Source organism: Lissotriton vulgaris, unplaced genomic scaffold, assembly GCF_964263255.1.
Source record: "Lissotriton vulgaris unplaced genomic scaffold, aLisVul1.2 SCAFFOLD_1488, whole genome shotgun sequence".
Lineage (NCBI taxonomy): Eukaryota > Metazoa > Chordata > Amphibia > Caudata > Salamandridae > Lissotriton > Lissotriton vulgaris.
The window spans coordinates 507,823-533,750 of record NW_028251114.1 but is presented as its reverse complement, the minus strand read 5'-3'; the positions used below and the strand labels follow the sequence as shown (position 1 = coordinate 533,750).

Here is a 25,928-nt window from a genome sequence, read left to right as displayed (position 1 = left end):
AGCAGTTCAAACAAAATCCCTTTTCCAAGATGGCCGCCTCCTTGTGTTCGTCACACGGACATTTCCTTAATACGGGTGCTGTTTTTCTGTAGGACATCTTTTTAGCCCAATAGCGTTGGGAACGTGCCTACTCTACGCCAATAATACCTAGGCTCTAGTTTCTGGCCAATCCTGTTTCTGTATGACTTACCCTAGACTCCGCGCATTCGGCTTTACTGAGTGAAGCGCTCCGGGCCCGCCTCACCAGCCCTTCTTGACCCCGCCCCCTCTCTTTCCTCCAGCAGTGCCCTCGCCGCTCTCTCCTCTCTCTGTTGTCGCCATGTTGGGGTCTGTAGGTCGCTGCTCCGCCGGGGCACTGAGAGGCCTGGCCCCGTTGCTGAAGGGCGGTCCTGCTGCGGCATGTGCCCGTGAGTATTAAGTAGGAAGTTTAGGGTGAAAGAAAATGATACTTATGTTCTGGGTCCTTATCGTCTTCATGACCTACAACTGTCATTAATTTCCGCGTAGGCCTTGGCCAGACCCTATTTGCACTTGGAGTAGTTTCCTGAATGCAGCGGCAAATTATGAGTTATAGCTGTCATATTGCCTTTCCTGTGCTGGTTTCCACGTCTTAGTCACCTGCGCCTTCCCAAAAGGAAAACGACTAGTGTACGCGCCCGGCCTCCCTGCTAACCCCCTCCACTATCCGGAAAGTGGTCATGTCTGTCACTTGTGTAGGATTGTTTTAGTGGCGTTATGTGCGTGTAGTGCAGGGGGAATTGGGGCAGGTAGGGGAGATGTGCAAGTTACGGAAGGAGTGTTTTTTTTAATTATTAGTTGCAAATTGTGACCGCTCGGTGCCGTCTTTTTGGTGTAGAGTGGGCGATCGGGGATTGCGGGAAGGGAATTAATGTGTTTTGAGGCTTTGGCCAAAGGAGCTTTCCAACTCTACGCGCGGGAGCTAACCCCAGAGCTGCCAAGGCCGTACTTTTGGAACCATTATTCCAATAGTATAAGGGGACCAAGGAAGTGGTAAACTTCATAATATCCTTTCCAGAGTGAGTCCAGAAAGCTTTCCAACGTGAGATGATAGATCGGGAAAAAAAGTAGTGTTCACAGTTAACTTCGCATAACAATGCAATTTCTCTGTGACCTGCCCAAGAAATGCAACAGAATCCTCAAGCTGGTAGTTTGGTTAATGAGCTCCCAACGACAACAGCGGGTGTGCAAAAATGGTGTTTTTATATGCTCTGCGAAGTGTTCTGTGATCGTGCACATTGTTTTTTTATTTTAATAAGATTTGTTTCTCAGCTCGTAGAATTAAGGGTCATGTTGCAGTAAAAGTATTGCTTATGCTGGTTCTTTCCGTAATGTCCTGTGACCTGTTGACGGTGGAAATATGACGTCTGTCCCATACTTGTTTGACCTCTTCTAGGTGTTGAGAATACTCGGCCTCCAGAGCACCTTATATCTGCAGTGCACTTGCAGCCCCCTCGCTGTGCTTGCTCCCTGCCCCCTGGCTGTGCTTGCTCCCCTAGCTGTGCTTGCTCCCCTGCCCCCTGGTTCTCCTGCCCCCTCGCTGTGCTTGTTCTCCTGCCCCCTGGCTGTGCTTGCTCTCCTGCCCCCTCGCTGTGCTTGCTCTCCTGTGTGTGTGTGTGTGTGGCTCTGGGTGTGTATGTGTCTCTGGGTGTGTATTGCTCCCCTGCCCCCTGGTTCTCCTGCCCCCTAGCTGTGCTTGTTCTCCTGCACCCTAGCTGTGCTTGCTCCCCTGCCCCATAGCTGTGCTTGCTCCCCTGCCCCCTGGTTCTTCTGCCCCCTCGCTGTGCTTGCTCTCCTGCCCCCTCGCTGTGCTTGCTCTCCTGCCCCCCTCGCTGTGCTTGCTCTCCTGTGTCTGTGTATGTGGCTCTGGGTGTGTATTGCTCCCCTGCCCCCTGGCTGTGCTTGCTCCCTTGGCTGTGCTTGCTACCCTGGCTGTGCTTGTTCTCCTGCCCCCTGGCTGTGCTTGCTCTCCTGCCCCCTCGCTGTGCTTGCTCTCGTGTGTGTGTGTGGCTCTGGGTGTGTATTGCTTCCCTGCCCCCTGGTTCTCCTGCCCCCTAGCAGTGCTTGCTCCCCTGCCCCCTAGCTGTGCTTGCTCCCCTGCCCCCTGGTTCTTCCGCCTCCTTGCTGTGCTTGCACTACTGCCCCCTCGCTGTGCTTGCTCTCCTGTGTGTGTGTGTGTGTGTATGTGGCTCTGGGTGTGTATTGCTCCCCTGCCCCTGGCTGTGCTTGCTCCCCTGCCTGTGCTTGCTCCCCTGCCCCCTGGCTGTGCTTGCTCCCCTGCCCCTTAGCTGTGCTTGCTCCCCTGCCCCCTGGTTCTTCTGCCCCCTCGCTGTGCTTCGTCTCCTGCCCCCTCGCTGTGCTTGCTCTCCTGCCCCCCTCGCTGTGCTTGCTCTCCTGTTTGTGTGTGTGTATGTGGCTCTGGGTGTGTATGTGGCTCTGGGTGTGTATTGCTCCCCTGCCCCCTGGCTGTGCTTGCTCCCCTGGCTGTGCTTGTTCTCCTGCCCCCTGGCTGTGCTTGCTCTCCTGCCCCCTCTCTGTGCTTGCTCTTGTGTGTGTGTGTGTGTGTGTGTGTGTGGCTCTGGGTGTGTAGTGCTCCCCTGCCCCCTGGTTCTCCTGCCCCCTAGCAGTGCTTGCTCCCCTGCCCCCTAGCTATGCTTGCTCCCCTGCCCCCTAGCTGTGCTTGCTCCCCTGCCCCCTGGTTCTTCCGCCCCCTCGCTGTGCTTGCTCTCCTGCCCCCTCGCTGTGCTTGCTCTCCTGTGTGTGTGTGTGTGTGTATGTGGCTCTGGGTGTGTATGTGGCTCTGGGTGTGTATTGCTCCCCTGCCCCTGGCTGTGCTTGCTCCCCTGCCCCCTGGCTGTGCTTGCTCCCCTGCCCCCTGGCTGTGCTTGCTCCCCTGCCCCCTGGCTGTGCTTGCTCCCCTGCCCCCTGGCTGTGCTTGCTCCCCTGCCCGTGCTTCCCCCCCTGCCCCCTGGTTCTCCTGCCCCCTGGCTGTGCTTGCTCTCCTCCCCCCTGGCTGTGCTTGCTCTCCTGCCCCCTGGCTGTGCTTGCTCTCCTGCCCCCGCGCTGTGCTTGCTCTCCTGTGTGTGTATGTGGCTCTGGGTGTGTATGTGGCTCTGGGTGTGTGTGTGGCTCTGGGTGTGTGTGTGGATCTGGGTGTGTGTGTGTGGCTCTGGGTGTGTGTGTGGCTCTGGGTGTGTGGCTCTGGGTGTGTGTAAATTCAATAGGTCATACATTTGCGAGCGATTAAGCAATTCGCATTGTAAATGACAATGCCATTTATTTAACGATTAGGCTGTAGGCAATGTAAATGACAATGCCATTTATTTGAGATTAAAAAAAAAAAAATGTCATGAGCAATGCCAATAGCTCTACCTTTAACCCCTTCACTGCGGCGGCTATTCCACCGCAGTGCTTAGGGAGCGCGGCGGCCGCATGCTGGTGACGGAACCGCTCCGTCACCAGCATCGGTTGACCTGTGCTTGTGACGGAGCGGTTCCGTCATGGCCCGCCCCGCTCAATAGAACGTCAGCGCAGGCGCGAAATTCGCGTCGCGCAGGCGCGCCGAGCGGGCCATGACGGAACCGCGCCGTCATCAGCACAGGTCACCCGTAGCTGATGACGGAGCGGTTCCGTCATCAGCATTCAACGGTTTAATAATGCAGAGACCATTGCATTGTAAATGCTTGTTTAGTTTCCTTTGATGTATACAGGGCGGTTACATATTTCATCCACACCACAACATCTAATTTGTTTACGAGGGGTCAGTCCGTTGGCGATGACAGTTTATTGATCTATTGCCAAAATGTGCTCAAGTTATTGGAAAAGCAATCTGTATGTAGGAAGACCCATAGCCTTTCATTTTCAATTGTTTAGGCCTCCCAGATCAGTTTGTTGTAGAGCTTTCGCTACTTGACCATCTACTTTTTTTTTTTTTTTGCCACAACTTTCTGTTCAAGCTATGAAGTTTTGTTTTTTCTTTTTGGAAGTGAAGTACAAAACAGGATTTTGGACGGATTGCTTTGGTTAATTTGTTGATTTTCTGCAAGGAATTCCCTTTGACAATTGGCTATCCTTACACAGCTGTCTCGTTGCTTCCTCCAATACAATACAGGTTAGTTACAGGCAGGTATCAAGGGTAATGCTGGTTTAAAAGTTAGGCAAAGTCATGCTAATCCATTCCAACAGTTGTTCTACTGTTAATGACCTAAGTTAGGCAAAGTCATGCTAATCCATTCTAACAGTTGTTCTACTGTTAATGACCTAAGTTAGGCAAAGTCATGCTAATCCATTCCAACAGTTGTTCTACTGTTAATTACCATTTGACTCGCTTTACCTTGGGGGACACAATTTCTTCCCCGATGGTACTGGACCGTCATAAATTATAGCTGTTGATGACAAACAGCCTTCTGTGGAAAGTGATCACTTTGCAAGCAAGGTTTGATTTTGAATTTTTAGTTGGTTTATGAGATGGAAATAAATGATCATGCAATTCAGCATAGCATTGTGTCTTTGGGCCACATGCTTGAAGGCTGGTAGTTGGTCAGATTTACTGTATTCATTTAGGCCCATAGAAAGGAAGACTTTTATTTGCTGTTTGCTAAGAGGATCCAGTCTCTGTGGTTGACGAAGAGAGGGCAGGACATGCCAATTTACGGCATGCTCTCTGGTTGTTTAGGCAAACGGAGTTGAGCGTAGCAAATTGAGATTGATATCTATATTATGAGTTCTGTATCAAGATTCACTGTGGATACATCCATTATATATTTCTCAAAATTATCCCTGATTATGCAGAGGAATTTAAGACTTAGTTTTAGATATACATTTAATATTATTAATTTTTAAGGTTAATTTAACTGCCAGGTTCTATCATTTTTGATATTCTGCTTGAATTTTAACAGTGGTTTTTTCAAAAGTTACGAAGTCCCTGTGGGCCATCTCTTTTCTGATGTTTTTAGGTTGGGATTATTATAAACTTTGTAGCCTGGCAGATGTGGTGCTTCCGTTTTCCATTTTCTTTGAAGGCATACAATGCCAAATTTCTCCAGGTTCTGGATTACATCATAGTTGATAATTGGTTGGTTCCATTCTGATATATTCCACAAACAAAGTAGCTGCTCTTTGATGGTTATGGGACCCTATTTTCTATCAGATTGTAGATAGGCAAATTGGTTTGCAAACGTGTTTCTTTAATGAGACAGATTATTCTTGGATAAGGTCTCTGGTAACCAGCCCTGAAGCAGGTACTTGGCTGTTATTAGTCTACAAACGCTGTTCCCCTGATTATTAATGTTAATTGTAATTGCATTAGCCTTATGGCGGCAGAAACCTTTTCCGTTAACTTTTCTGAGCTATTATTTATGAAAGATTCACTGTACTGGATGTTAAGTCCTCATTGTATTACACAAATATAAACATTTTGTTTCTGGGATATCATTGATTCAAGTGCAATTTTAGTCCTTAATGTGGTCAGAAAAAACAGAATTATGAGAATGCTTTTAATAACTTGAGTCTGTTGCTACACTTTAGATAATTTTGCAGCCTCCCGGAGGTATACAGCGCCTTTCGTAATATGGTTGAGTTTTGATGTATATTATCATTTTCCATGAATTGCTTCGAATTTGTATGAATTGGTAGAGCTTGGGTTGGTGGTTTATTTCTTACTCCATGGCCACCTATTCCTTAAACCGCCTGTACAAGTCATCAGCGCACAGCAGTCTTCCTTCTGCTCTTCTGTCTCCCCCATGGTCCCATGCACCAACTTCCTAAACATATCTCCGCCCACAAAAGCCACCAGGCAAAGCATCAGATATAAGAAAAGCAGTGCACTACTCAACTTACATTGAGCACCTGGTCACAGACATTGAGCTCAACTGACCCCTACAGCTTAAAACTTTGCTAAGTCCTGACGGATAAATCACTCTTCAGTGGCAAGTACCATGCAGTAACAATGTAAAAGCACACAACTGTCCTCAGACAAGCATTGGTGGAGTCACAATCATTTACAAAGGATGAGGCAAGCACACTCCACTCACACCTTTCTCAAATACCTAAACTTCTTCATCAGTATTAAGAGATATCAAACCTTAAATACAAAAACAACAGATGCTACTATTCATCACTCACCAGAAACTATCAAACCTGCCTCACACTTCTCTCTCACACACACACACACACAAACACACTATGTTCATGGGCATTTACCAGATGCTCATCTCTTCTGGTAGGTGACTTCAGCCTCTAGGTTTCCCAATCCAATAGCCAACTTGTTGAATTCCAAACGTTCTCACAACCTTACCTACATTGTTTACCCCCACTCACTCCAAGGCTAGCAACAGACCAAGTCATCTCCAAAGGTATCTCAATCAAAAATATTGACTTGCCCCCTTCTCCTGAACTGGTCTCACTTTCAGCCTCTGCACCATTATGACAACTCAAACCAAAGAAAAATGAGCCAATCAAATCTAAACCGGAAGACATTCTGTTGTCAGACTCTTTCAGATCAAGCTTCTGATATACAACACTAGAAATCACCAAGCACAGCTCTGCCATCACCTTGAGTCTGCTTGATGAAAAAAAACTGACAAGTGCGAACATATTTAGAAACAAAAACAATATGCCACAACCAGAATACATCTTTCACTCCTCAAGACCACACAGTGCTTCCTCAACCCATGTTTCTGTGAGTCCACCATGCCTCCAATTCCGGACCATTGGAATTCCGTAAGTTCCACTTACAAAGTCCTCAGAATTCAAAAGGAAAATCATACATTAGGCCACACTCAATTTCACCATGTATTTCTAGTTCCTCTTTGTTCAAACCTGCGCATCTTTTTTTGCTTCATCCTGGTGATAGAAATCTAGCCTGAAGTCCACCTCAGATTGCTCAGGCTTAAACAAGCCCTATGGACACCATCCTAAAACACCTCAGTAAAGACCACACAGGCATGTTCACCATCTCAATGTCCACATAATAAACCTCCTCAAGCATAGTTCCCTGTAGAATAATTTAGAAAATCACTTATCGTTGTTTGCCCAGCAAAAAACTTCTTGGGGCAATGTGACACTAGGAACACACCACCCCATCACCGGCATACCATGGACCTGAAATATACTAGAGAAAGCTGCTACTGCCCAACTTAAAAAAATTAACAAAACCTACCATATACTCTACCAATGTCAATGCAGTGCCCAACACTCGCATAGTAGCTAAAATATTGCGGTTCCAATCTCTGATGTCATTCTGGTCACACAAGACTATACCTTCCTATCCAAGCACAACCACTTAACCTCTCACATTCCTTCAATACCACTCTCATTCTCTTCCTAATTGAAGGAAAGCATCTTTACCGGAGAGCCTACAGCCATCACTCGTGGCATTCCACAAGGATTGGCTCTAGCTCTCGTTCTGCTCAATATTAATAAGCTTGACACCTTGCATAATCTCATGAATCTGGCCCATATCTTCCGTCCACGGACTTAGATATATATTTCAAAGTCTCCAACTCCCAGGATAACTTCACCTAAACTGACCTTTGCTTATCTTTAAATAATAGGTTATTAATGACTAGCACAAACCTAAACAATTGCAAGACTGAAGTCCTCTTTAAAGGTCCCTGGAAAATAGCGATAGGCGTGTGATATCGGACTACAAAGAAATGCTAAATTGTGAGCACACACCACAGTATAACGACAATTTAGTGGGTTTTGCATTGACTTTGTGTTTCGCTTAACGTGACATTTCAGTCCCATGGGTCTTATGTTCTTGACAACCATGTTTGTTAATTTTCCAGAAGGACATGCCACAAATTGACCACTGAAAACATTGTAATCTAATTTAGATATTCATGCAATTAGTTTATACTTAATTCATTCCGATGATATATGAGTTGTACCTCTTACTTCATTTAGTACCTAACTAATTACAGCATGCTAGGCTATTCATAGGTCTTTAACTTTAAAAACTAGGTACCCTATCCAATCAACCTCTGGGCATCATATCCTTATGACTATCCAACTTGTATAATATCAAAATGGAGTTTTCACTTATTTATTTGCATTTTAAATTGCTCATACAGATCTGAGGTTGTCCGAATGCTTTACAATAAAAGGAACCAATAGGAGTGGAATATCGCAAACTATTTCTAGTAACAGGAGAATACTACTACAAGGAATATGAGAAACTACCTATAGTAACAAGAAAATCATGTATGGAGGTTGCGAAGTCCATTATTGATGGCAGGGAGTTTTGTTTGGTGGAAAGTCTGGGATAGTATCTAATCGGGGGACTATAACGTGTTCCAGGGGATATAAAGGGTCTATAGGCGTCAAAACTAGAGGTTTACAGTAACAGTTTCACTCTGCTAACTTTGATTACTTGGATCCATCAGGCCAGATACTTAGTTAAGTAGGTATCTGTGAAATAAAAGCTTCCTAAGGCTCTTTCTGAAAGTTTCGAAGGAGGGGTTGGTGTGCATCTCCATGGGGACAGAGCTCCAAAACCTTAGAGTCGGCAGCCCAGTCAAAAGGGAACTGGAAGCACAAAGTGATCTCATGCACAGGTGTAACCAAGAGGTTCAAAATCTGGAACGTCTGCATGCTTGCTTTGAAACACAAGGCTATCCTGAAGTTCCGGTGTTCAGTGACTAGGGCTGGAAGAGTGGTAATGGGCTCAGTATTAGACAAAATGACATCATCAGCATAAAGGCTAACCAAATGGTGCCCCCCCCCCCACCACCAAAAGGAATCCCTGTAATGGCCGGGTTGTCCCGGTGTCGCTGCGCCAAGGGCTCCATGTATAAAGCAAACAAAAACGGGGACAAGAGACACCCTTGGCGCGTGCCCTGTTGGATAAAGAAGGGAGTAGACAATATACTGTCAACCCTGGCCGAGGCTGGGGGAGCACTATAGATGCTCTGTACCCAACAGCAAAACCTTTTGCCAATGCCAAAAGTTTTCAATGCATCGAAGAGATAAGGCCAGTGGACACAGTCAAACGCCTTTTCAGCCTCAACATAAAGAAGCAAAGCTTCTTTGCATGACCGGTGTATTTTACCCTTAAGATGGAGTAGGCGATATAGTTATCACACATTGGTGGGAAAGTATAAACCCGGATTGATCCGGGTCTATCAGGCCGGGCATTAATGGGTTAAGACGATGTGCTAGAATGCTAGCGAATAGCTTCGCGTCCACATTTAAAAGAGAAATAGGTCTGTATGATCCACACAGAGCAGGGTCTTTACTGGGCAGGGGATTATGGAAATAACTTCTTCTAGCATGGCGTCTGTAGGAGTTTGATTCAGAGAAGGAATTATATAAACGAGTGAGTAAGGGGGCTAACGCCGGACAGATGGTCTTATAGAACTGGGAGCTAAAGCCATCAGGTCCAGGAGATTCCAGTGGCTTTAGGCACACTATGGGGGATATCACCTCTTCCACACGAATAGGCTGATCTAAGGCCAGAGCCTCTGGCGCAGGCAGAGAGGTGAGAGTGAAATTATGGAGGTATCCCGAGGGATAAGCACCAGGGCTATCCATGGAAGTATAGAGAGAGGTGTAAAAGGACTGAAAGGCCGAAGCAATTCTCTTGTCTTTATTGTTCTCCGTATGGAGACCAGTGTGGATCATCTTCACTGAACTATTATGAATTTTACTTTGAACATGAGGGGCCAGCAAGTGTCCACAACAAGTGCTTCCAAGATAAAACATATGTTTGAGGCGTATCATAGCGTATTCAACCTTATCAAAGTCAAGATACTAAAGTAGGAGCCGAAGCCCTCTCCAACTTTCTCCAAACCTCGGGGGGGCCCACGTTCTCTTCTGTTTGGCTTCCAGTTCGGCGACCGTTTTCTCAATACTTCATTGTTTGTCACAGCAACATCAATTCTCAGCAGCAGATAGAGTAATACACTCTGCACAAGCCACCAGCTTTAAGGCTTCCCATACTGAAGCCAGGGAGGACTCCCCAGTATTGTTAGTTGGGAAAGAAGTCTTAATCACCTCCTGAATCTTGTCGACCGTGCACTGGCACTACAGTATGGTACCCGGCAGTTGCCAGGGAGAGCAGTGGGATGGAGAGATGGGAAGTAGAATTGTTATGAAATAGATGTATGGCCTGAGATGTAGCTTGGGTCAACAGTAGCATCAGAGATGAGGTCTAGAAGGGTGGGAGTAGCTAAAAAGTGATCTATACGTGCATACGTCTTGTGGGTGGTAGAGTTAAATATGAAGTCTCTAGTATTTCGATGCCGCTGATGCTACAAATCGTGTAGACCACAGTCAAATGCAGTCTTGTGGCCCGAAAAGGCCTCAGCCTGATCAGAGTGCAGGCTAGAAAGATCCAAGTCAGAGTCCATGATTAGATTCAGGTCTCCCCTACCACTATGGCTGCATCTGGGGTCTGAAGCAAGTAGGCCAAAGTGTGTGTGAGGGAGCTTTCTTGCTTCTCATTGAGGGCGTTAACATTCAAGGTAAAACAAGAGGAACCCAGCTAATTCGGAGCACAAAAAGGTGTCCTTTAACTTCCGCCACAGTATAAGAATTTCCCTGAGAAGCTCTTTGAGAAGAGAAAAGCAACACCACCCTTTTTAGAGGGACCGGAGAACCATTATATCTTTAGTGACCAAATTTGTCTCCTGAAGGAGACAAAAGTCACCGCCCAATTGTTCAAGGAAACAAAGAATAGCCACATGTTTGTTGGGATTGTTAAGGCCCTGGACATTGAGGCTAACAATCTTAAGCTCCAGGAGACCCCCATTTGAAGTGAGGCTATGTAAGGATTCCACCACAGGGCACAAGAGGCATGCAATTACAAGATGATGTTCAGTACAATAACCCATTATCATGCATTCTGAGGGGCCTAAATCGGACCATGCAAAGTGAAGGAGAAAAAAAGACTTAAAACTCCCATAACAAGTAATTAAGAAAAACATTCAATAAACAATTGAGATATGTCCATTAAACGTGGGAACATTGAATGGCGCATGGTCCCAGTGGGCTTAGCCAAGAACTGGGCAGTCTGGAGATCATAAGACTAGTGCACAGTTTGAAGCGAGTGTCCCCCCCCCTCATCCCCGCTAGTGAGATGGCCCCCTGCCAGGTATAGCAGTGATGTAGAGTAAAAGTTGCACTCAGCTCATGCTGTGTTGGATGCATCAGTGCCCTCTGTAAACCTCTTCAGACCGATTGCCATTCTTGAGCCACAGGCACGTATCCTCCAGACTACGCTGATACAATTTTCCTTCACGGCGGAAAATGATCCGAAAAGGATGTCCTCAAGAGTATGTTATGCTGGCTTCTCTAAGATGGGCAGTAACAGGGCGAAGTTTTCGGCGTTACTGGAGAGTTATATCTGCCAAGTCTTGGTACAGTACCAGTGCGTGTACTCGGAATTGAAGTGGATGGGCCTCTGGCGCCTTGTGAAGGATAGTCTCCTTTATTTGAAAATCATGCACACAGACCAGGATATCCACAGGCAGTGCTTTATCAGATTTCGGTACACCAACTCAGTGTGCTCCATCCATTTTAATTTCAATTTGATCTGTGTTGCCTAAGGTGTGCCGAAACAGGGCTTTGACATACTTTCTTAGGTCAGTACCTTTGGCCTGGGTAGGAACCTGCCTTAATGCAGATATTTCACTTGGAGCGATTTTGTAGCTCTTAGGCATGAGCCTGCTGGGCTTTCAGTTTAAGAGCTTCTTGTTGATGCCATTCTATCTCCTCATCACGCGCCAAGTCTCGCTCTTCCAGGGCCGACACCCTGTCACCAACCTCCTCCATGTCCCTGTGAACTTCACATCGGTCTGCCGAGAGATCTCTTAACTGTTTGTCCTCCCGGAACAACGCAAAAAGAGCTTCTAGGATTGATTTCGTCACTGGGCCATTTGGATTATCAAACTCATCGTGATGGCTCTTTGCAGGTGTAGATGTCTTGTCCCTCATGTCACTCCCAGTGGGCTTTATGAGCATGTACTTAAGGGACCGATCCTTCTTTGTTGAGGAACTAGCAGAGGCTCGCCACCCAGAGAGGGCGGTAGCCAGGCGTCGCACCTCACAGTAATAGTAGCAGAGAAACAAACCACAAGAGCTCCCTCTCAAACAGCAGACCCACAGGAGGTAGATCACTAGGTTGGGGGTTACACAGTACAAGATCCTCACTGATGGACCCCTACCTCGCCCACTTATTGTAAATGCGAACACAGAGGGCCGATCGGAGCAAGACTGCACAGGCAGGCAAGCGGCAAATGAGGGGCCACCGCTCAAGACCACCGATCTCAACCAGAAACGTTGCCGACATCTAGCCGGCAAGTCATCACGACCACTGAGTCCACTCCGGACCCGCGAGTATGAGCGTGTTATCCAATGCAGGGCATGCCCACGGTAGTGGAAGTAGCAGCCGGGACAGTGAAGGGGGCCAGGAAGACCGCCGCTTGGCCAATAGCAGGGATCCACAAGCAATACCTTCAGTTAAGGGAGAACGGGTGGTCCATATTGAGCTGGGGGGAGGGGGGCCCAATCAGGCACCAGGGCGGCCAACCCCCTCAACGTCCTTAGATGCTCCAGGCAGTGGTTAGGCCCCCAATAGTCTCCCTCAACTGCCGCTGTCCTTAGTGGGGGGCCCGTAGTCTTTCACCCAAGGCCTTTCTCTTAAGTGTGGGGAGCCCCTTAGAGTCCAAAAGTCTGCACAGACAGTGCAACAGCAACCGTGTATAATCCCCATGCAGGCCTCCGAGCTTCAGCACTGTCGAGGCCCCTTGGAAGGCAGGGAAATGGCAGCCAAGTCTCCATAAGACCGTGCTTCGCCTTCTTCCGGCCCTAAGGGCCCACCACTATGCCACACCATGGAAGAGACGAGTGACTATTGAGCAAAGTCCCCTCCTCATATGGGGATTTATGAGCAAGCTCTTAGGGTCATCCTCATCCACAGCATCCCCTGGTTCCGGACCGGAGTGGTTCACCTCCCCATAAAAAAACGGGGAATAACATCAAATGGAGTCAGGTCGCCTCCTGTGCCACAACAGCAGGCAGCCACGCAGTCCAGGAAGGGGCAGCGCCATGGGGTCAGTCCTACACTAAACCTGGCCCCACGGGTGGTCGCCATTTGCTATCGGGTGCCGCTGTGTACCTCTCTGGCCACTTTTCAGCTCTGCTTCTCGCAGCCAGGAAGGATTGTCCCTGGATTCGAGATGGGCTCAGGTAATCTCCACACTGGCAGACCAAAGGGGCCTAGGAAGAGGCTGCAGGAATGGCGCTGTGCGAGGTTAGGAAGCGGCGGGGACGGAGAGACCGAGAAACACATCTCACTCGTCCGCCATCTTGGCCACGGCCCCAGCATCATATTTTAAATACTTGTTCAACACACAATAGGTACGCTCATTCGTCCCATGAAAACATTTAATTGACTAATATTATCCAGTATGTGACTCAAGCAAGTCAATGAAAGCTATGCCAGCAAATAAACAAAAAAAACTGAGTTTCCAAATTAGGTACCTACATTTGACCGACACAAACCTGTAAATGTGAGGGCTACATCGTGAGCAAAGCGGGTTTTTTCACCTGTGAAGTCGTTTGTGGCCACTGAAACAGGCCTCAGGCAGTAGTTTAAAAGTATCGACCTGTGATTAACAGATTATTACAATATGGGGCTGCACTGATCAGAAAAATACCTACTGCACAAAGCCATCGATAGGAATAAGGAGGGGCATCTTTACAAGGACGAGAGAAGAAAGTATTATTTTCAAATTCTTACATTTTAATGAGGATTGAACAACCACGTTCTGCTTGGAGGCGGCATGCTTTAGAAATAAAAACACGTCTACAAATCCACTCATTTCTAAATGTACAAATCTAAGAGCAAGAGAATTAAAAAAGCATCTCAGTGTTCATGCTGTGTGTGTATGGAACATCTCCTCATACTAAATTGCCAGCAGAATCTGAATATGATATTTCAGAGGCAGCATTACCAATAGTACTCTAGGATGGTCAGCATGTATTTTATAAGTGATTAACAATAGAATGTAATATTACTGTATTATAATTGCATTTATATAACTCTAAGTATCCCGGAGGAGGAATCGACGAGGTTAGAATTGGGGAAACAGTAATTATTCTCTATGGATTTATTAATCAAAGAGCTTTTCCTAAATCTGTTCTTCATTACCTGAAAACACAGGCCTCTTCAACCAATAACTTAGTTTTGCAAACATTTACCAGTGTGTGAAATAACCCTTTACGTACCAAATGAGGACAAAGAAAGGCACAGCAAAAGCTTCCGAAGCTATCCCATAAAGGAATTTCTGCGCGGCGGTAGGAAGGGTGCTCACTGTAAACGGAATAATTTCCCACGACGTGCTGAAATTCACAAATGGTCCACATGCTCTCGAGGCAGGAACTCTGAAAAATAAAAGCAGTATTACTGAATGATGTCAAAACACAGCAGCATAGCATTACTCAGAGGCACAATAATTATGCGAGTAGGCACCCGTGGCATTTTCCGCATAATTATGAACTTGCCACTTTTGACACACAATCCATCACACCTGTTGCATTACTTGTAAATGTCAGCAAAAAAAAATTCTGTTTCTAGCTCCCACATCAAAATTTACTAAAAACGTTGTGACGTGATCCCTCGCAGTGGAAGACCCTCAGCCAACATTGACTGGAACTCTTGCAGTTGTTTTTTGCCGTATTTCGATGTTAAACTTGTACCAATGAGTATCAATCAATCAATTCTTTATTTATGTTTTGGAACTCATAAGAGATCCACATAAAAGAAATACAACGTACATTTGTGCATACACAAACTTTGCATAAAACAAGATAAGAAAGCAAATACTGACAAACATTTGATTGCCAAGCCCTCTAATCAATATCTAAAAAACATTTTAAAAAGTTAAATATATTAAAGCAGAACATTTCATTGGGCGGATTGTACAAAGCATTTAAAAAAGAGCTCGCCGTCAAGAGACCCAATTTTAAACATATATGTCTAAACCACTTTCTACGTGATATCCGCAAGGCTGGGCATATAAAGAGGACATGTACAATATCCTGGGTGGACATATTACAAAGGTGACAAATTGCAGGGGACCCATACCATCTAGATGTTAAATTATTTAGAGGGAGGAGGTCCTGCCTCAAGAGGAACCAAAAACGCCGTATACCGTGAGGTATGTTCCAAGAAACATATGGTTGCATTTTCTTATATAGGCAGGAGTCAATAAATGGAGAGGGGCCTTTTTTTGCAAGAATTGCCTCCCTGTCTAGGCTGAAACTCAATTTCCAAGTGGCCAGTTTTAAAACAGCCTTCAGCTGGTCAGGGGACAATGTGAATAAAGTTAATTCGTCTAATTGCAGGTATTCCACCGCCTTTCTAAAATTCCTCACAATTCTAGAGTGTTCTTTTAAGGATCCCAACAATTCTTTTTTCATAAGACTCCGCATGGTCCCTATGTCCCCCCGAGCCAGGCACGACACCCAGCAAACAATCCCTGCTAAAGCCTGCACCCAACTACTGCGGATTCCAAGCTCTAATCTAAGGGCAGCCGCTGTGCAGGCAGTATTAACTGAGGCTAATTGTCAGAGGACTTTTCCCTCTACAGTATGCAGAAAACTCCATTGCCCCAAATCAATTAGTTCAACACCGTAGAGTAGGGATGCTGAAATCTTTGCGCGAAAAACCTCTAGCAAATAAGGGAAATGTCTTTTCCCCGTTGCGCTATAAAAAGCACTCAGACTTTTACCTTGAGCCAGAGCCTTTCGAGAATTGTTAGCAACATGATCCTTATCGCTCAAATTGGCAGATATTATCTTCCCTAAGAACACATGGGAATTCACCACCTCCAGCCTATGTCCTCCCACCGTCCACCTAAAGTTCTCACATTTCGTCTTTCTCCTACCAGCCATACACATGATTTTACTTTTTGCTACGTTTATTTTCAGGTGGTGATGATCTGCATATGCGTGAAGTGCTTGTAGACGATTATTCAAACCTTTCGGTGTTAAGTCCAATATCAGGATATCCTCTGCAAATAACATACAGACAATCGGAGAGCCCCCTAGTACTGGGGCATTACCATCACTTGAAGACAAAAACAAAAGGTAAATCAGAAATGTATAGGGAGAATAATAATGGCACTAATAAACATCCTTGTTTCAATCCATTTGCAGTGGGTATCGCCTGGGATAGCCCTCTTTCGCCACCCAATAAAACCCTGCACCAGGTATCAGAATGGAGATCCCTAACTAAATCCAAAAGCAGTGAGGGCATTCCGAGGGAGGATAGCTTCCTCCACAACAGGGGGCGATCGACTTTGTCGAATGCTGTGGAGAAATCTATGAACGCAGCATAAACTCTTCAGACCTCGGACCCCTATGTATTTATCCGAAATTATCTGCAGGGCGGATAAATTATCCATTGTGCTGTGTCCCTTACGGAACCCGTCTGCTCCAATGGCAGCAACTGACCCCCATCTATCCAGTCAGAAATTAGTGTTAAAAGACATTTCGCAAATACTTTCCCCATAGCGTCAAGCAAAGCTATTTGTCGATAATTTTGGGGCGCATTCCTATCCCCCTTCTTGAACAGGGGTACCAGTATACTCCCCCTCCAAGAGGGGAGAACAGTTCTATGTAGGAAGCAAAATCTATATACTGGAAATAGGATTTTGCTCCATGATTCGGCATCCTGAACACCGAAACCGGGAGCTCATCAGGGCCCATGGCGCCAGAAGAGCGCAAATCCTTTATGGCTGATTCAATGATCTTTTCAGAGGGCGGCTCAAACAACGGCCCAACATCACCCAACCTTCTGTCATCCTCAACAGGCCCATTACCAGCATATAATTGCGCAACATAACCCACCCAAACTTTCTCGGAAATAGGAGGAAGAAGGGACCTGGTTCTTGTTCCACAACCCTCACCAATGAGAGACCAAAATAGTCTTACATTCCCTCTATTTACAGCCTCCCTTAACTTTATCCATAAGGAATCTTCCCTCTCTTTTTTAATTTTTAACTTTACTCTACTTCTCCTTCTCCTTCTCCTTAGTAAGGTTATTTTGCGAGACCTTTCTGTGGACCTATTCAAGTATTGTTCCCTAACCAGTGTATTTATTTCTTTATTAAGCAAGCGTAGGGAACTGGGGACAGGACTCGTATTTCTGTGCGAATTAGATTATCTTGCGACCAGGACTACCTCCTTCATAAACCCCGCAAAATACAATATTTCCGACCCTTTCCAACTAGGGAGTTCTTTTACAGTTTTATCCAGTACAATAGACAAGCCCCTTAGGGCCCTTGTGTTCCAGAAACATCTCCCTGTTTTACTACCGAAACTAACCAGGTCACCATCAAGCGACCATGGATCCGTTTTAGGTAGATTTATATTAACAGTTAGGGTTATCACATTGTGATCGCTATTTAGGGTTTTGGTGACTATCAGATATTTTAGAAGATAAAAAGAATCATTATCCACAGCCACATAGTCCAGAATGGACTCACTCTGATTTGCTTTGTGAGTAAAACTTGCTGGAATGTCAGAGGGAAGCCTACCATTTACGATGATCCCCTCCAGTTCAGCCAGTTCTTCCAGAAACAATTTCCCTCTCTTATCTGTTTTGATGTTACCAGGGAAAAGAGCCTGTGGAATCCGTAATGATTCCTCTTTATATTTGTTTCTGAACAGAGCTAGACTCGAATTAGAGACCTTACAATTAAAGCCGTCCACTAAGATTATGTCGGTTGCAGGTACTTTGGCCTTAATACTCTTTATGTAAGAAAAGACCTGTTTCACAATTACATTATAACAAGCATCTGGGGGGATATAAACATTTATCAGTGTAATAGATTTGGCCGCCTCAACCTCAGCATGACCAAGCAATGTTACCACCTGAGAAAGGTTACTTGAATCCAAATAGTGGGTGAAGTTCCACTTAGATAAGAGACATGCAATGCCCCCTTTAGCATGGCCTCTCCTGGAAGGAATGGCTCCACCCTCCAAAGAAATATAGCCCCCTCCAACAGGAATTCTATTCACACACCAAGTCTCTTGGAGACAAATCACGCTAGCATCAAAAGAGTGAAGGAACTGAAGTTTATCTGGGCTATTTTTTACACCTGCGGCATTCCACGATAATATCTTTAAGTCACAACTAAAGATGAGAAAGGGAAATCATGTTATCTGTTGTCCTACTGGAAAGGACACCAGGTAACCAATTCCATTGAGCGCTCTCCTCAACTATATTTCTGAGGGAAATTACAGGAGGGGGATTTACACTGGACACAAGAAGTGTATTTTTAGAGACACAAATCTTTAGGTCGTCAAAACCAGCCAGACCACCCTGTCGACTAAGGGGAGACAAAAAGCTTCCCCCTGCTAATGTGCCATTCCGTGAGCTCCCCAAGAAGGGAATAACATCAATCCCTCGACTTTGAAAGAACTCAGACTGCTTCACAACGAGATTAGCAATAAGCTTAGAATAAAATTTCACCTGTGTCAATATTCCAGTTTCAAATCTCCGGATTGTTACCAGGTCAATGTCATTTGAATTAATCAGTTTCAGGCATTCCAACTCTTCAAAACTTTTAAGGAGAAGGGCCCTATTTAAAATCAAATCGGTGTCAAACAACGGGAGGAAATCCAAAGTAACTGTGTCAACGCTTTTCTCTTCAATGACAACTTGGGAACTTTTAGAAACCTCTTCCCTTCCCGCCATACCAAAACATTTTTTTATACAACGGATAAAATCAGTAGGAGCACCAGAGACCGGTTTAATTGATTCTAGGACAGGGGCGACGTACAAGGCTTCCCCTCATCAGCATTAGAGACTCCCAGATTGGAAACCACACATCTAGGAGAAAAATTGCCATGCCCTACCGGTATCTCCCTATCCAACACAGAGGGAATTTTTTCCTCAAGTGAAAGAATTTCTTCACGGTTCCCTTCCGAATTGGACGAGGAGATGTCACCTCTAACATCCTGCTTCTCAAAATTAATCCTTCTCTGCCTCTTTCTTCCAAATCTGCGAGTGGGTTTCCTCTTTTTACCTTTAATCTTTTTTGGGACGCCCAATTTACAATTTTTTGCCTTATCCTCTGCCTCCAAGGTAAAAATAGGAAAGAATTCTTTATCTACCCTTGAATGGGGACGAATTACAGTTTCCTTATCTGGGACCAAGGGTACCAATACAGAGGAAGAAACTTCATTTGTCTTGAGCATAGGCACCTCCACTACTTTTATTTCAAAGTCTGGAATTGCTACACAGTTTCCTAAAGGGGGGCTCAATAACAAAGATTTCACCTTTCCAACAATAGGGAGAGTTTTTCCACCAGGATTAGTTTGGTCTGAAGTTATAGGAGTAACAGGGGACATTTTTCCCTCTACCAAATCTACATTCATTCCGGCCCTAGACAGCCCTAAATCAACAGTCCCTCCAGTTTGCTTGACAGAGGCTTTATTCAGTAAAACCTTCAATATCTCGTTGACCGTTTCTAAGACACAGTCCGATCCCCATACACATTTTTCAAATAGTGATAAAATTGAAGAAAGTAACCGTTCTAAGGAGAGTAGAGTGTCAGAGACGGGTTTATCTGGTTTGGTTACGGGAATGGGAGTAATACCGGTAAGGTTCATCTCAGGGCTCATAGAGATGTTTGAGTGAGAAGTCCTGTATTGAGATTGAATAGAGGGTGTGCTGCTAAACAAATGAAGCCCAGAGGGGACAGCAGCCAGCGGAGTCTTAGGAGGCTCACAGATCTGCCTAGATTCCTCCGTCATATATCTCCTACATAACTCCATATCAGAATCTGTCAGTATAGTATCCCCACTCCTTACTACCTTCATCTGAGTAGAACCGTTAACATCATATAAACATGTATCCCTGGAGGTCAGAATAGATTTATGCAATTCAGCACTCACTATTTTAGGACACAACTCTACAATAACATCAGTAGTAAGCGATACAGATTTACTTGGAATCTTAGTTGATAACAAATCCTCAACAACCCCAGTTCCCCCTGCAGATCCCTCTCTTAAATTATCATCGACCATTATAAGCGATTTGCGTACATCAGTATTGCCTTTCCCCAAAGGAAATTCCAAGCACACCTCTACTGCGGGGTTTTTTTCCTTAGCCCTTTCCCACAAATTGAATAGCTGGCATTTTCCCTTCAGCTGTAATGCATGAGTATTCTTGTTGCGGAGAGGGTTGGATTTAGTTTTGGTACAGGACCTTCCTACCAACACTCTCCCTGACCGTAGTTTTCTAGCAGTCATAGCGTGATATGGAAGTTAATATAGGTAAATTTAAGGAAAGGAACAGTATATACAAGAGGAAATGGTATTGACAAAATGCAAAAGGTACTGGTAAAACATATGACACATATAGAGGAAAATAAAAAGCTGATAATAAAGTCTATGCAATTGCAGACATTGACACAGCAATATTGTGCAAATAGAGAGCTGAGTACCAAACAAATATGTAAGGACAAATTATAAATTTGTAAAAATAAATATAAGTGGGCCCGGCCCGGCCTACTTCGGGTCTCAGAGGGTCCGCCCTTTGTCCGGGCTTCTTCCGGCTGACGCTGGATTTCTATGCCCAGATTAAATACACAGATAAGGAGGAGGCGGGAAGATGACCAGGTGCAGGCGATCAGCGCCGCACGGAATCCTGGTCCTCGCAGTCCCGCCTGGCTCTTGCGGGGGTTGAAGACGGGGCTGGCAGCGCCTGTAACAACAATGGCAACCTCAATGCAAAGTCCCCTTCAGGTGGCGGCACGAGCGGCTCCCGCGGAGCGGGGGCCACGAGGTGTGGCGCGGTGTCCGGCACAGGAGGCACAAGAGGCAGCAAGAGGCAGCAAGCAAAGTCCAGATCTGCCGATAAGCACAGCAACAGTCCGGGCAGACAAAGAACAATCCAGCAAGGCTCACCCTCCTCTCAGGAATAATTCAGGAGGAGGCAGGAAGATGACCAGGTGCAGGCGATCAGCGCCGCACGGAATCCTGGTCCTCGCAGTCCCGCCTGGCTCTTGCGGGGGTCGAAGACGGGGCTGGCAGCGCCTGTAACAACAATGGCAACCTCAATGCAGAGTCCCCTCAGGTGGCGGCACGAGCGGCTCCCGCGGAGCGGGGGCCGCGAGGTGTGGCGCGGTGTCCGGCACAGGAGGCACAAGAGGCAGGAAGAGGCAGCAAGCAAAGTCCAGATCTGCCGATAAGCACAGCAACAGTCCGGGCAGACAAAGAACAATCCAGTGAGTAATATCTGTGTCCAGCATGTGTTCCCAAGAAAAAAAAATATGTGACGTAATACGATCACGAAATTTGACGCATTACACTGCATAATTGGTGTTTTCTTAGTGCATCATTGTGCCAATCCCGCTGCAGAAATCCAATGGTCGTGGCAACACTATAGGCCTGATTTAGAGCTCGCCTGTTGGAAATGCTGCCAAGATGCACTGCAATTCCGCCATGTTGGTGGTAAACAACCTGTTCTATACCGACATTTGCTGCACTGCGGCCAAGATGTGTACATTGTGACAGCAGAATTTTTTGTCAACAGGGGCACATTCCGCCGACCATATTCCACCAGCTCCTCCTACAAAGAGTTACACTGCCTACCTTTCCGTAGCCTATTCACGTGCCCTTTTTCCCATCATCCTATTACAGCCATCAAGCACCCCAAGCCTTTGCTGCATTAGAAATGGCTTCTATGAAGCACAGTTTGCAGCTGTCTACACTAAGCCCTGCATGCAAAGAGAAACGCAGAGGGGGCATGACCCGTCCACCCAAGCAGTAATAATTTGGTGGACTATAAACATTTCGACATTGAAAACATATGCAAGTTACTCTTCCATGCTTAGGAATTTGGGACGGAAGTCTGGCTCCCTAGAAAAGCTCTTGGTAGCTCCAATAGCACGGACAGAAGTAGCGGAACCAGCAGTGTTTGCCAGGTGGATTTTGTAGAAATTTAAGGAAGTTCACTTTCCATTCCAGGCAAAATAAGTTGCAATACAAAGTCAAAGCAATTTCCATCTGCAATCGCCTGTAATGCAGGCAACTGCATATTTTTGATTGTAATATACACACGTTCCCTATTAATTAAAAAAAAAAAGAAAGTTCTGAAAGTTGGAAAATTTCAAATTCAGACATCTCTGTGCGAAAGAAAGCATGGCATTTTCTGCTCTTCATGTACCAATGTTTATACCAACCTCCTGTCTAAGAAATACATGACTGGAAAGGACGATCTCGGGTTGTTGAAGATTGTACACTGAGCCAGAGGCAGAATTCGGATCATATTTGGTGCACCCATCTACTATGTACTAGTCAAGGGTGAGCATAGTACATTCATACAACAAAGTGAGGCAGCTGATTATTATCTTTTTATGGGAACGTGTAGGAGATTTACTTCTGCTCTACAACATGTGTGGGATGTGTGTTTGTCATAAGATGGCCAGATAAGTAAAAACTAAGCTGGTGACCAACACAAATACAATTTTGCACATAGTATCACCACCACATCAAAAGTAACAACGAAAATCTGGAAAAGAAGTAGAATCTCATTCAATCTTCAAGCTCACTCATCTGAGGTGAGGGTCTGCCTTCTTGAATTACCTCAACTGTTCCCTTTGGCGAGTGAGGTTGTCATTTCTAGCACATCGATACCTGGTAGTGCGATTAGATCATTACTGACCAAAAGTCATCTCCACATGGTCGAACACTGGTCTATTCTGGAGCATCTGCCATTAGAGTGAACATTTTCGTCTCTCAGGTAGTTAAATATGGGACTGAGGCTGGGGATCTTATTAGTCACTTATATTCCTGATAAACTCTTTTCATTCTAGAAGGACCCTGTGAGCTGGAAAACAAGGATACTGTACATGGGTCTTTTATAGAGAAGATGAGATGAGGATTCTAGAGTAGGGAATATTCCCACCAAGAAGGGAGAGCTGGTTCTATTTATTTCCTCCGCACTTTGAGGAATTCATCTCCGGACTTTTACACCAGAGTTTAAAGGCCCTTGCCATGTGTAAACAACAGCCCTGCCAAATTGTTCCAGATGGCTCAATCTCATTGTTGCTAAATTTGGAAATGAACAGTGTTTCCTTGTGTTCGATGGTGATGTCTGTATAGAGTGCTGATGTCTGTATAGAGTGCTTTGCCAGAGTCTAGGCTGGTGATGAGGGCCTGCGTCACCATATTACTTGTGCTGATGGGGAGCCACTAGAAGACTTTGCGGAGCATGAGGAGTGTGTGGAAACAGGCTGAGGAAACAACGTTAACCTGGCGTTGCATGGAGAGTTTGCTGTCTAGGATGATGCTGAGGTTGCGGGCGTGATCTATCTGCTAAGAGTCGTTCCAGAGGGCGGTATGTCTGCCGAAGATCAGAACTTCAGTTTTGTTGGTGTTGAGCTTCAGGCAGTTGTCCTTCATACAGGCCGCGAGTTGTGGAACTTGGTCTTCGTCAAGGTGGAGTCCGCTGAGAGTGAGAGGATGACCTGGGTTTTCAGATCAGATCGATAACATTAGCAGTATATAAAGGCCTATTCCTAATAATACCCCTCTCAAAGGTCCCTACGAGCATACAGTTCTAAGGTCTACAAGTAAAGCCCATTACACATATCGACACATTACCACATAATAACTGAATCAAAATTGAAAACTAGACATGAATAAAGGGAATACCCCCCCCCCCCCCCCACCCCCACTTTATGGTCCCAGTAACCTAATAGTAAGAGCATGTGTGCGCTGCTAACCTGCGTTCGCCTATCATGTGAACGCCAGGGGTGACAGTATCACTGCAGCTTTGTACTATCGTGGCACTGTTCTATCTCCAGTATGACCGGCTCAGTGTCTTCCTCGCTGTCAGTGTCTGGGTCTTTCGGTAATCCCACCAAGTGCTCCCATGCTCTGGCCGCTTCCAACGCCTTCTCACTCCCCGTTCTCTGTGCAAGTTGCAGCCGGCCTATCCCATCACATTCCGCCCATTTAATGAACTCCTTCTTCTGGCTGGCTACGTTGGGGGCCCCTCTCGCTTTCGAGAGCATTGTGATTTCCCTTTTGGCCAGTAATAGGCCATGTCTATAAACTTGCTAGTGATCTTAGTTTTAGCCGTGTGGAGAAACCAATTCAGCAGATATGGCCACATTGCCAGCCCAAGGTCTCGGTCCATCACATCGTTTAACAGGGTGACTACCTCAGTCCAATAACTGGTTAGCAGTGGGCACCCCATATCATGTGAGAGAAATCCACTTCCTCCACTCAACATCGCGGATATTCATCTGCATCCATATCGAAGTATGTTTAGGTTTTTGCCGGGGTGAGGTAGGCTTTATGCAAAATAGAAAAGTGTATCAGTTGAAAACGATCATTACTGGTGTTCTTCCACGCCTGTTCCACTATTTGGGTCCAGACCCTATCTAGTATCTCTTCCCCCACATCTACCACCCCCTTGCACTTAAGGACATCTAAAGGTGCCAGCTTTTCCTGTGTCATACGGTTGTATAGGCAAGCAACCACCTTATATTTCTCCACAGCATTCACAATGTATTGACAACCCAGAGAAGTCCTAGGTTCAGTCTGGCCCTACCTCCAGTGCGCACGGATAGCCGCAGTAAGCGCCGCGTGGAGCAAGAAGTCACTCCTCTTAAGTCAAACAGCTCCTACAAATCATGGAAGGGCAGCATGTTCCCATCCTCATATAGATCTCCAATAGTCGTCAATCCCTTCTCGTCCCAGTCGCTCAAATCCCGCCAGGAGCCTCAGTGGGGAAGTGCCTCACACATAGAGAGCAGAATATCAGGGGCATACAGCACTGTCATACCTGCTCATTTTAAACTCCGCTACCAGCAGTGCCTTGAGGTCCCAAGGTTCTCCGGGAGGGCACTAATCGGATAGGGAGGTCCAATAGGATTTGAGAGCAGTCTCAGTTCCGGGGCTCCTCCTCCTTCTTCCTCTGAGCCACGCAGTCTTGTTGCCATTCTTTGCGTTCGCCATTACAGCTGCACAGCTAAGTTATAGGTTTCAAAGTTAGGAACCGCCCATCCACCCTCCGATCTTGAACGTGTTAATACAGTCAGGACAACCCGCCGTCTCCCAGTACCCCATAGGAATCCTGTAATCATGGACGGGAGTTGCTTAAAAATCTGCACCGGTGGATCCTTAAGCTCCAAATGCTGGGCGCAGCTAAACAACTCATCGCCCTATACTGGAAGCGGGCGGAGGCGCCCCCAATAACTTCCTGGTTTGTGCGCCTCTGGCAGGTTCTGGCAATGGAAATACTCACGGCGAGGCTTCAGGCGAGGGACACACGCTTCAAAGCGGTCTGGGAGCCCCTAGTGAGATATCTCTGCTCTATTAACTATGCGCGACATATGCCCCCTAGGCTCCGCGCTCTGCACCTCTTCGAAGACGCCATCACCCCTGCGGACCCTGCCAGGCTGTTCCCTTGACTGCCATTCACACTGCAAGCGCTACTGCTAATACACATGCCCTCCCATGCCCTGCGCCCTGAACCGCCGCACGTACCTACCACCCCCGCTCCTTTACTTTGCCTACTCTCAGACTACCTAATCTCACATACTTCCTTTTTTCCTACTTGCCAATCTGGCCTTTGTCTCTCTACGAGGCAGTTACGCCCGGTTGGGCTTTCTCTCCTTTGTGACACTTAAGCCAGTTGCTCACCATACGCCTCTCTTACGAAGCGGAAGCGCATTCGCATGCGACAAACCCCTGCGAACTTCACTCCTAAGCCATGCGGCCGGCCCTTCCCTGAGGGTTGTAGGCAAGGCGCTGTGTTTAAGCCTTTTCCCCGCCCCAGTTGGAGTAGCAACGCACGAGTTATCATGTGCGCGGCCGGCCTCGACACGAGGTTGTAGGCTTAACGCTGTGTTCACAATAAAAACAGATTTGAACAAAAA

General features: G+C 46.2%; 1 protein-coding gene across 2 annotated transcripts in view; it reads right to left on the bottom strand.

Moving 5' to 3' along the window:
• LOC147663023 (transmembrane channel-like protein 7) overlaps positions 1 to 25,928 on the bottom strand; it is a 496,357-nt gene that overhangs the window by 4,952 nt on the left and 465,477 nt on the right. For both annotated transcript variants that reach the window (XM_086950725.1, XM_086950724.1), the window contains exon 14: positions 14,251 to 14,406. In XM_086950725.1, the coding sequence (XP_086806851.1) occupies positions 14,251 to 14,406 (156 nt within the window). The remainder of the gene's footprint in view (positions 1 to 14,250; positions 14,407 to 25,928) is intronic.